The sequence below is a fragment of the Poecilia latipinna genome, unplaced genomic scaffold (assembly GCF_001443285.1).
Source record: "Poecilia latipinna isolate Pla-1442-1.1 unplaced genomic scaffold, P_latipinna-1.0 Scaffold1855, whole genome shotgun sequence".
Lineage (NCBI taxonomy): Eukaryota > Metazoa > Chordata > Actinopteri > Cyprinodontiformes > Poeciliidae > Poecilia > Poecilia latipinna.
The window spans coordinates 188,570-200,588 of record NW_015114471.1 but is presented as its reverse complement, the minus strand read 5'-3'; the positions used below and the strand labels follow the sequence as shown (position 1 = coordinate 200,588).

The 12,019-nt window shown below is 39.6% G+C and overlaps 2 protein-coding genes across 5 annotated transcripts; one reads left to right on the top strand and one right to left on the bottom strand.

Annotated features, from left to right (window-relative positions):
• Nucleotides 1-511: 511 nt before the first annotated feature.
• Nucleotides 512-5,944, top strand: LOC106934761 (RING finger protein 212B). 3 transcript variants are annotated; one of them, XM_015014868.1, is made up of 14 exons: nt 512-728; nt 1,031-1,120; nt 2,319-2,437; nt 2,531-2,583; nt 2,682-2,756; nt 2,835-2,941; nt 3,048-3,192; nt 3,269-3,297; nt 3,378-3,418; nt 3,516-3,540; nt 5,252-5,309; nt 5,410-5,461; nt 5,561-5,591; nt 5,704-5,944. In XM_015014868.1, the coding sequence occupies exons 3-14, from the start codon at nt 2,338-2,340 to the stop codon at nt 5,768-5,770; spliced, it is 783 nt and encodes a 260-aa protein (XP_014870354.1). In that variant the 5' UTR covers nt 512-728; nt 1,031-1,120; nt 2,319-2,337; the 3' UTR covers nt 5,771-5,944. The 3 variants fall into 3 exon arrangements, with proteins under 3 accessions (XP_014870354.1, XP_014870355.1, XP_014870353.1); XM_015014869.1 differs by having other exon boundaries at nt 512-777; XM_015014867.1 differs by lacking the exons at nt 512-728; nt 1,031-1,120 and having other exon boundaries at nt 2,228-2,437.
• A 108-nt stretch (nt 5,945-6,052) lies between these two features.
• On the bottom strand, nt 6,053-10,994 carry homeza (homeobox and leucine zipper encoding a). 2 transcript variants are annotated; one of them, XM_015014863.1, is made up of 3 exons: nt 10,499-10,992; nt 9,727-9,819; nt 6,053-9,355 (listed from the first exon to the last, which is right to left on the bottom strand). In XM_015014863.1, exon 3 carries the CDS (start codon nt 9,353-9,355, stop codon nt 7,379-7,381), a length of 1,977 nt encoding a protein of 658 aa, XP_014870349.1. In that variant the 5' UTR covers nt 9,727-9,819; nt 10,499-10,992; the 3' UTR covers nt 6,053-7,378. The 2 variants fall into 2 exon arrangements, with proteins under 2 accessions (XP_014870349.1, XP_014870351.1); XM_015014865.1 differs by lacking the exon at nt 9,727-9,819 and having other exon boundaries at nt 10,499-10,994.
• Nucleotides 10,995-12,019: the final 1,025 nt, after the last annotated feature.

Sequence of the window (12,019 nt, the reverse complement as noted above, 5' to 3'; positions counted from 1 at the left end):
AATAACACCCCCTTTCCCCATCCCTGTGTTGTTTTTTTTTTTTTTTTTTTTTTTTTGTTTTTTTTTTGGGAGTAGGGGGGTGGGTCAAATGACTTTTATGCAGAAGGTTAACACTAATGTTCTCCATAAGTATAAGGTGTTGGAAAATGATTTTTTTCCAATAAGCTGATATTCCAAGATGTGTCGTAACTATGTGGGGAAAACTGAAAAATGTACAAGTGAGCATTTTCACTTTAAGCTGAATGTACACTATATCTTGGGCATTTAGTCCACTTTCCAGCTTATTGGCATAAGATGCACATGTAAACAGGAGTTGTATAAGCCAGATTTCCTGTACATTACAAATCTTTAGATGGAAAAATGTACATTAAATATGAACAGTTTAAGGACAAATCTTAATTTAGCCTAGAATCCTGTAAATTAGGAATTCAGCGCTTTAGGTCTCCAGCAGGGCCAAACTCAAATTGTGGCAGATTAATTATTTTTCAAATAAATCAGTGCCATCTTTTGAGTGCCACAAAGCCATGGCATTTGCCACAAAATCAGACGGATAACTCAAAATATGCAACTTATTTATTCTAAATTAACTTATTCAATCTGCCACCGGCCTTTACTATACTGTGGCAGCTGACGTCACCGGAAGTTCCACGATTTGAGCTTGCTACGTCACTGGACCAATCAAAGTGGAGTTGAGGCTCTTCGAGGCGGATTCTTAAAATTGAATTTCGGTAAGCTTAATAGTATACGGAAGCAGGTTTTTCCTGGACAAAAAGTAAGGTGGATGAACTTTATTTTAACAAGCTGCTGTTTAGGAACTCACAGTTCAGTTTCCACCGCTAATAAGCTGCTAATAATAGCTGGTAAGCTAACTAGCTTACCAGCTATTTTGAGGCGGTGACGTACTCAGGATGAGTTACCTTATGGCAACGATGGAAACATAACTGTTCTGAATTTAATTTTGATTCAGTAACAGTTTATATAAATGACTCAACCTTAACTGCTGGATGTTTTTAAAAATACATTAATGTAGGATAGCCAGGGCCGGATGTAGGAGACCGTGGACCGCTGGGCTGGAGCTACATTTGGTTACCTCCCCACAGAAGCTCCTCTTGTTACCCCGGTAAATTGCAATATACTTATTTTGTAAACACACAGATTATAAGTTCTAGGCTTTGTTGTTAAGTTAGTTTTTCCCCAAGCAATCTGTTCTTTCAAAAAAGTTTGTCATTTATAAAGAGAATAATTTCTGCAAATACATTCACAAGAAATATATTTGTTTGCAATCATCCATCACACAAATGACGTGCATAGAAGTCAGTAGCTCCTGTTATGTCATTGTAATGTGAGCTTGTCATATTATCATCCAACAGCTACATACTGATTATGTTCTGAAAAAAAACTACAAATTTAAAAATGTCTCAAGTTTTCTTTGTAAACATATAAAGTACTATGGTGCTTGATTAAAAAAATACTTTGGGACTCTCAGATGGACAGTAGTTTTTCTTTAATAAAAAAAAAAAAGAAAAGTCATCTTAGAAGGTATTATCAAACCTAGCCTTTAGCATTTTACTAATCTTTTTTTAAATAGATTTTAATTAGTGGTGATGTTTTGCTTCAGAGACTTGTTTCATTAGATTTAGTGGCCTAGAAAAATAAAATGTGTGTATAACAGGTGCTTGAAGCTGGTTCACCTATTTAGGAAATATTTCAGCATGGTGATAACTTGATAACCTTTATTTCAAACCAGTAAAATGTCTGAGAAAAAAAAATGAATAAGAAAACAAGAACACACAGAAACATATATTCCAATTTTTGTTGCTGCCTGTTTATTGGAACAGGATTTCAATTATTTAATCAACATTTTTAGTTTTTTTTTGGATAAAATGTTGAATCTCTTGACAACACATAGAGCCAGTAGACTTAACTACAACCAACATTTCTTATATATTTTTATATATATGTAAAAAACCAAGGCCTTTGCCTTGCTTAATAATACACTCTCCATCCAGGCTGACTGAGCTTGAACTATTGCGCAAAGAATGGTAGAAAAAAGGTTGTGTCTGTAGATTTTGAAGCTCGTAGAGACCTTCAAAGAGAGGTTTGCAGGGGTTTTTGCAGAAAAATGTAGTTCAACAAAACACTACACTTTTAAATAAAGTACAGAAAGTCATCTACTGTCTTCTCTTTGCTTATTGTTTTGCACTATGTTGCGTTTATCTGTTTCACTAAACCCAGTATAGTTACATTGAAGCTTGTGGTTTTAACGTCACAAAACGTGAACGAGTTTCGCCTGGCGACAATATCTGTTCTTGATCTAGGAGACGCTAAAAGTCAAAGATGGACTGGTTCCACTGCAACCACTGCTTCAAGAAAAGCGGGTTGAATTTCGCTGTGTCGAGCTGCGGCCACATCTCCTGCGAAGCTTGCATTAAATCAAGTGAGGATTTCGTTAATTTCATCCAACACGGCTTTCAACAGATTGAGTTCATTATTATTTTTTGATGTCTGCTGGGTTTGTTAAATTCATCAGAGCAGTGCAGTACGTGCGGGGTGGCCTGCAGTTATCTGCCCATCACCGATCAGGTTGGTGAGTTTGACATAGATTCATTGCAGGTTATGATTGGACATCATCTCAACTCACAATGGAAGATGTTTTTTTTTTTTTTTTTTTTTTTTTTAAAATGAAGCCACAGGAAAAGGTGTTTTTCATGGACCCTGGAAAGCTCATCCAGGCAAGGATGGAAAACATATCGCAGGTCTGTCCTATTTGTGCGTCCTCTCTGATGTCTTGGAGACGCTTTCATTGGTCACTGAGGAGTTCTCACACTCCACAGATTGCCATTTTCCAGCAGAAGCAGATGGAGAGAGTCATGGTTCACTTTAAGACCAAATCCGCTGAACTGGAGAGGCTTCTGGAAGAGGTTTCTCAACAGGGTCACAGGTGGTTTTCACGTTGCTGCACGGTAGCTGTGCAAAGTCAAATCAAATAAAATAAAGCAAAAGTTGAGACTGTGACTCTTATTTCCTCCTGCTGCTCTTATCACAAGGCAACTGTCAGAGCTGAAGAGAGAGAACGGTGAGCTGAAGAAGCAGCTGTTGGAGCTGCAAAGAGAGAACGGAGAGTTGAAGAAGCAGCTGTTGGAGCTGCAAAGAGAAACCGCTGAATTGAAAAAGCCACTCTCTCAAAGGAGGGCAAGTGCTTAAAAAAAAAAATTCCTTTCCACATGTTGAATTTTTAAACACTTAACTTCCTTCTCTTGTGCCACAGGTTTCTCCTGGACAGTTCCAAACTACTGGGTAAGCATCTCTTTGCGTTTATGATCACAAACTGAGTTGTTAGGCGTCAAAATCATTCTGTGACGTTTTCTGAACCGCAGCGCTCAGAGGGTTTCGCTCCCGGTTGGCGTTACCTCACCAGGTAAACCCAGTGGTTGAAGCTCAGGACATGTTCAGGGTTGGTGTCGGTTTCGGTTTTTTAACGACTAAAATGGCGTGATGTCCGTTTTTATTAACAGTTACTCCTCGATCAAGAGCATTGAGGTAGGTTTTTTTTTTTATCTCATAATTGCTTATTGTACAGATGCATCTATTAAAATGAGAATATGATGATGATGAATGTCAATATGTTTTTGTCTCTGATTTCAGAAAGTGGAAATCGTGTTTTCTATAGATTTTATTACATAGAACTATCAATCAATATGGATAAATATTTATTAGCTTTTTTGTTTTAAATATCCAGAACACTACCACACTGGCGACATGACCAATCCTGTTTTATCCACAATTTCCTCGAGTTGTTTTACTGTTTTTTTCTCTTTTCCCTCCCTGTTGTTTTTTGTTTATGAAGTTATGAGACACGGTGGAAAAACCTTAAACCGCTGCTGTGCAAGTTACTTAATAGGTTGTTGCTAGGTAACCAAAATAATAAAAATGTAAATGTACAAAAAATATAGTCAAGCCTTTAATTCTTGTAATTTTGATGATTATGGCTCAAATATTATGAAAACCTGAAATTCAGTGTCTCCGAATATTTGAAGTATTGTGAAAAATCCAGTATTGGAAACTCCTGGTGTTACAATCTCAATCAACTAATTAACGCAAAACATCTGCAAAGGTTTCCCGAGCTTTTAAATAGCCTCTCAGTCTGTGTGAGTAGTGGACAAGAGAACTGTATTCAAACATATTCTCAGAAGGTTGAGTGGAAGGAGAAAGCGCGGTAGGAAACGGCGCACCACCAACATGGAGAACCGTAGCCATGGGAGGATTTATCAGGAAAAATGCATTCAAGAATTTGGGGAAGAAGTGGACTACAGCTGGAGTCAGAACATCAAGAGCCGCTACGCAAAGATGAATCATACAAATGGGCTGCGAGCGTCTTACGTAGGCCAAGGAGAAAAAGAGTCCTTGTTTTATATTTCTTATTCACCACAAAAGAAAATTGGGAATCTATCAACATGCAGACTTACAAGAAGATATCCACTGACAAAGAAATATACAAAATTGCACACTGATGGAAAAATGGCAGAAAGTTTTAATTTAAAAGGAGACCCAACTAAGTATTAATTGCAAAGAAACTTTTCACAAGCCTGACATTTCACAATGTAAGATAACTTTCTAAGAAACAGAATTTTTGGGTTTTCGCCATATGCAAGAGAGCATGAAAATGACGATTTGAAACATTTCATCCTATGTGTAATAAAGACATACAACAGTTTCACTTTCTGAAATGACAAAAAATATTGAACTAATTAACATATTACAATTTTTTGATTTGTACCTTTTAGAATGTCATTTATTTTAGTAATTCAATCCATTCTCTTTGGGGTTATTGAAGTGTTTTTGAATTTAATTTCAATAGTTACTAGTTAATTTTGATGATTATTGTTTGCTGGAAATAAATACTATGTAAAGGACCAATAGAGGCTATTTAACGTAGAGATATTACGTTATGGCCTTCACCGTCATGTGGTTTAGCAATCATCAATCTGTCCACTTTATTGTAGGAAATCTATTTTTACAAGGCTCCACAATATTCAAATTGTCTGAAAAATTGATTTTGGAGTTTTCATTAGCTGCAAGTCATAATCATTTACAAAAAAAAAAAAAAAAAAACCCAATAGGAATATGTCACTGTATGTCACATATAATACGATTTTCCTGTTTTTATTTAATGCAATGAAATAATTTCTCAGTGATGTTCAGATTTCCAGAGATGCAGTTGTAAAACACTTCAAAATGCTTTTTGCCTCAGTAATGTAGGCTCCGGAGAGACTCAGAGATGGAGCAGGGATAGAGGCATTTCTCTCACGGTAAGTCTGGATTTATTCCCCAAGTTTACAAACACTTGAACATGTTTAATCTTTGTTGCATAAAATATAAAAGGGTTTGATTCTACTTCCTCTTAATCAGACTCCGGGCTCCATTGCTTCCGCCTCCAGCCACAGCTCTCTCCATGAATTCAGTGAGTGTGACTGAAAATCGAATTAATTCAACACCGATCATACAAAGGTTGATTTTTTTTTTTTTAAATGATAAAACTTATCAGTCTTTTCCCGTTAAGGAACGTCACCATCCTTTGGCACTCCTACAAGGTAATTAGCAACTTCCTGGGATCTTTTGGCCTTGAAGCCTCAAGTCACAAGTGATTATCGGTAAGAATTTTTCCACCGTAGAAATGAGTCAGTCCGTTTGTGTCCTTCCCAGAACTCAGACCCCTGGCTTCCAGTTCCCATTTATGAATGGGATCTCACTACATTCACCCAGACAGTGAATAACTCGCCACGCTTGCTAGGAATGCCTTTGATGTGCATGACGCCCGTTTACGTGAGCCTGAACAACAATAGCATTTTACATCCTTAATCTTTGTAAAGGAAGGAGTATTCCCCAAATGTTGAAACACCTTGCCGTATTGTTCACCTGGATTAAAACCTCCATGTAAACTTTGGCTTGATTTTTTAATAGTCTACTTTCCTTTAACTGCACGTTGTAACCAATTATTCGTAAAAGTCATTTCCGTAGGACAGTTTCAGAACAAAATTTACACAGCAGGAAGTCGTCACAGGTGTCTGTATTCATAACACACACAAACAAATCTTTGTACACTTGATTATAATGGCAAAAACACTTAACTATTTTCCAGTGACACAATTGTGCAAATGAGATTCTTTTTTCAAACAGGAAAAAAAAAAAAACCTTGAAGACTTTACATGTATAGATTTACATCAACAGCATGACAGTTGCATTACCTTTTCATGAGCGACAGGAGGAAAAACTTTAGTCATACGCGCCACTTTGTCAAGTTTCTGGCTGACTGACCTTTGGACGAACATTTTCAAAGAGTTGAACTCCGTTTAAAGCCGACATCAATTTCTAAAGTCAATAGAAGTACTTAAATATTGTCAACTGTACGTGAACTTATGACCCCGATTATATTGCTCTGTCACTTTGTGTGAAATGTTACCAGTCTTTGGATTTTGGTTCATTTTTGCTTCTATTTCAAAACCCACCTTCTGCCCACATTTTAAACTATAAAATTACACCCTATGCCTATTAAATGCTAACTAACATCATCTAGTAATATAGCAATTCTGCCATCTATGCAATGATGTAATTCCCGCAACCTGGTTCAACCTTTACTGTTAGAAACATGCTGCAGAATGCAAATGATGAACAAGGCATTCAAATTGGTAAGTAAAACACCTCTATACAGAGTGACGAGCAATTTAGGAAATGTTCTGGAAATGCATTACACATATGAGATGTACCGTGCTGTTTTAAAACACGTTCTACAGCAGGGAGTAAAAATAATGACACTAATCAGGAGTATAAATTGTGAAATACTAGTATGTTATTAGCGTAGGGACAGCAGGTTGGAAAACCAAAGTGCAAGATGTTATAAGGAGCAAGTCCAGTGTGCTTTTCATGAATACAATATAACGGCTAGAAAGGAATGATCAGTCAATAGTTTGTCAGTGTAGCTGTTTTTTTTTCTGGATCTACAGCTAGTTACCTGATTATGTTATACTGCTACAAATAGAATACATTAGAAAAAAAACAACTGTAGTGATATCTAAACAAGGAGGTCAAAAATATAGCAACCCAGTGTAGAGGTTACTGTTCTATTTACAGCAACAGAGCCAGTAGAAATATAATTCAGATCTAAATATATTAGGATAAACAGGAAATGCAGCATATCTATATAAAAAAAATACACAAACCACACTTTGGGCTTGTTCAGGGAAGACTGGATTTTACAAACCTGCCTTAATTAAAGCAACATGAACCACAGCAATAATCACATCTGTTGTGTTAAAGGTGTGTGTGTGAGATAGGGTGGGCAGATCAAGGTTTTTTTTTTTTTTTTTTTATAGGAAAGGTCCTAAGCCACAACAATTTCTTCATCAGTTTCCCCAACCTCTTGAGCTGCAAACCAGTCTCGCACTTGCTGGTAGCTCATTCTTGATTTCTTGCATAGTAGGTCAAGGTCTTTTTCATTTAGTGTGCCTGTTGTAAGGTAATATGATACCAGTGGCTGGATATCGGGAGAATCTGTACTCGCTCTGCTTAGTTTTCGTTTGCGCCCTCCCCCGCCACGTGTTGAGGTTCCAGTGCCGTTCGACAGGCCGCTGCCACTTTGCTGGGCAGCAAGTTCTGCCAAGAACTGTTCGCGGACGCCCTTCACCCAGCGCAACTGGCCATTTTTGACGGCGTAGCGAGTGTCGCCAAACCACTGAATAACATCCGCCCTGGGTAAACCTGTGAGTTTGACGAGTTCGGTGTATTCCTCACTTGTGGGCCACTGGCACTTCAAAAAGTGCTGCTTTAACACATCCAACTGCTCCTTGGTCTTTCTGGGACGTCCTGCAGGAGTGAGTGCAGGGGACGTGGACGTGGAAGCGCCTGAGAAGCAAGAGGCTGTATGTGATGGACTGGCTTTAGTTGAGTGCACCGACTTCTTTGATGCACGGATTCTGTGTGAGTATGTTTTGGTCGGGGAGGCGGTAGGCGGTGGAGTACGAGAGGGGGAAGAGCAAGGAGAAGACTTTAACTCTACAACTTCTGGCTCAATCTTGCAGGTCTTGGTCAACTGTAACGGCTCTTCCGCAGTTTCTTGCTCCTCTTTGAAAGTATCTCCAGAAAGTTCTTCTACAACTTCATTCGCTTGTGGGTCGTGGAGCTTTTCCCCAAATGCTTCTAGACTGTTTGACAGAAAAGTCTGAAAGAAATGTGAATTTCTTATCCCGTTATTCCGGCTTCCCTCATGGCTTTTCACCCCGTTTACTTGACGAGATTTTTGGTTAGTAAGTGAAAGAGGCTGAGTTTGAGATTGTGGTTCATGTTTACTCCCAACAGAAGCCTGGTGAGAAAAGGTCTGGGCTGCTGCCAGGCTTCCACGACCCACTCTTAGCTGATAACGACTGTCACTGAACCATTTGCGAATGTCATTGCGGCTCAGACCCGTTTCTTCCTGCAAACGCTTGAGCTCAGGCTCTGCAGGCCAGTTCTCTCTTAGGAAGCTTTTGCGCAGGGCAGCGAGTTGAGCTTTTGACTTTTTGTAGCGCCCGTGTCGGTACTGTTGCGAAGAGGATTCTGAGAGGTCAGGGGAGACATCAGCTGTTGTGGTCGCTGGAGTGTCTGCTGGTGAGCGGTAGAAATATGAATCCTGAGGAGGTGGGAGACTGGACCTAAAACATGGAGGAGTAGATTTATGTGAATCTGGAGACTCACACTTTGCCATCTTTGTTTCAGGTACAAAACCAATGAGATCACACTCCTCCTCATCGCTGTCCTTTTCCTCGTCTAAGTTTTTGCTCTTGGTTTTTAAATTGGCTCCGTTTGTTTCAGTGGAGTCCTCACAAAGCTCAGGCACAGCCAACTTCCTCCTTGTCTCCTCTATCTCTTCAGAAGACCAGCTGATACCATATTTAATCCTCTGCACCATGAACCACACCTTAACTTTGTCCAGTGGCAACACACAGACCCGAGCCAGTGTGCTAACCTCTTTGGACGATGGGTATGGAAACAAGTTAAAGGCATTGACAAGTTCTGGGATTGAGTCAAGTTCTCGGGTCTGATCGGACTGGGTCCATACCAGTTTGAGCCCCTCTGAGACCAGAGGAAGGCACACTACAGAGTTATGGTTGGTGGTGAAACTAGCCACGCCACTGGCACTGCTTTCTGCTGAGCTGGGGGAGTGCCGCAACTTCTTGGAAGAGCGTTTGGTCTCTGCCTTTTCTTCACGCTCTGGCTCCGTCATATCCACTTCAAAAGGCTCATCTAGGTCCACAAGTCGTCTGTCTCTGCCGTTGCGTTCGGTATATGACGCCATGTCGGCTATCAAAATATGTTCCGCCATCTAGAAAGGAAAAACAAACAATGATAAAGTTGTTTTTGTTGGGGTTTTTTTGTTCACCTCTTCTTACAAACTGTCACTTCACAGATAAGATCACAGTACAGAGAAGGACAATCTGTTCAAGAAAATAAACTCTGTTCTGATTTCATTCTCAAAGCTAATTAGTGGAGAAATACACCCTTTTGCCTGTTCCCCTACTTATTCCAAACTCTCTACAAAACTAGTCGTATACTGTGTCAAGGCGCGCTCTCCCCTCCCCCCAAAGCGTGGTGAATGACTTTTGTTTTGCATGAGCTGAGGGGGATTGGTCCTAAAGGGGTGGGAGCACAGGGAATGAAAATCTACAAGGAATCCATCACTGTCTGCTTGCTCACCCTAGCTGGTCAGGCTTTTGTTTCACTTCCAAGTTTCTCAGTCCTGAGAGATGAGAGAGGCCTCTTCACAGGAAAAGATATGGCAACAGAAACCTGCAGAAGGAGGAGGATTCGTCAGACTCATGTCTATGCCCTGGTTCATGCTGAAACTAATGCGATCCAAAAATTTAATTAATAAAAAAAGATGTATGCATGTCCATTTTCTAATCCAGCAACAGGTGTTGTGCCATACTACAGTGACTGTTAAGAAGATCTATGTAAATAAAGGTTTAAATATCTTTGCACCACTTTTGATTCAGCAAGTACATAAATCTGGTGGCTAAAAGTTGATCCGAACTACTTCTCTTAACTTTTAATTTTATTTCAGGGGTTATTTATTCGGAACAAATAAGAGTATTGCGCATTTTGCTAGGCTAGGATACGCCACGGCTGACCTTAAGTAGCTGGGAACTGGGCTGAAATGTTTTTGAGTGGGACAAACATTAGGTCACAAACCATCGTGTTAGTCATTGGTGACACACTTAAATCCCAGAGGGTGAGAACAAGGGTTCTCTCCTCAGTTTCGACACTTTTCCGTAACACATGAAGATAGTTTATTCACGCTTTGTTTAATTGGGTTCGATAAAAAGCTGTGGAAGTTGACCACTATGCCAGCAACAATAGCGGTCCAGTCTGGCCCCCCTCTTTGTGGCGTACTAACTAAAACGCTTCACACTGCACAGGCGCACTTCGTCGTCAGACACGCTTCAGTGAAACATAAAAATAAACTTACCGAAATTGCCGAAATACCCCTTAATCCCCAGGGTCCGTTCTGGTGACACGTAAACCAGAAAAACTGAGCCTACTCCACACTACTAGAATATATATGACCGAAGTTGGAGGCACCAAGCGAGGAAACAATACCGTCCATCTATTTGGCTGACCCTTGTCTTATTTTTACCAAGCACCTCGACGGATTACGGTCGGGATTCAAAGATACGACGCAACCAAGTTTGTCCCCAGTCGTAGGAGTTCAATCGCTGGTTAATTCTCGGTCAGGGACACAAATATCCAACTCGGGAGATTAAAAGGCTGAATGTGAGTCGCCGTTTGTTCCTCCCCCTCGGTCGGTCCGTTGCTGCTTTTGTTCTTTAACTGTGAAGTGTTTCCCCCTGTCCGGCCAAACCAACGCGAGGCGGAGCTGAGGACCAGGAAGCCCGGAAGGCCCACATGACTCTCCCCCTCGCTGACGGCTGGGTGGGTGTGCCAGTCTGGGTGAACAGGCCGTGGATTGGAGGGAGAACGGGCCAGTATAATAAATCCGCTACAGAGATCCAATACCAACTACCCCGCTGCAACCTATGGTGGCATCAGAGAGACGGGATGACGCTGAGAATCATCTTTTAAACTGAACGGTTCTTTTTGAGCCAGTTTTGTGTTGTATTGGGGAAGTCTTCTGATGGTTGAATCCATCTTGAACAGTCCTATGACAAGTATTTGCCCTCTTTACAGATTTCTTTATATTAACATTTTTGTTATATGATTAAGATAAAAAAAAATATAAGACTGAGAAAACATTGGTGAACACTACAATTGGTTTACTTAAGATTATTTTATCTATTAAAGGGAAAAAACTGATCCTATGTGAAGTTATACTCTTCCCAAATTGTTAAATCATGATTTCACTAATTTCCCACAACAGTCCTATACTTTTTTTTTTTTTTACAATTCATATAACACATTGTAACACTTTATTTTACTACAAACAGATTAAACACCTACACAGATATATTATTAAGAAATATCTGTCTACAGGGAGAAATGTTTTAACAGACAATAGCAATCAAACGTCACTTAAATGTTTGATTGCCAAACAGTAATTAATCCAGTCTCCCATCCTGCATATGTTATATATCTTCAACTAGCTGCTTTATGTAGTAGTAAAAAAAATCTGGCCTACTCTTTATGAACTCTATGTATATTTTTTTTTCCAGAAATGAGTGGGACAAATAAACAGCAAGAGATTTAAAAAAATTCTTTGTTGAATTGTATTTTAGTTGGAAAAATACATTAGCTGTTTAGGCAAGTAGAAAACAAGCTGAAATTTCAGAATGCCAACTGGTTTCTTATTGTAGTCCTATTTTTAACCAGTAAGACATAACGAACATGAGATGACACTCCTTCACCGATAAGGGGCGACGCTGTTCATTCTGGCTTATCTACAGCCGTACATCCACCTCAATGTCCCCTCAGGGAAAAGTAAGGCTCATTACATGAATGAAGATCCTGCCAAAAAAAAAAAAAAAAAAAAAAA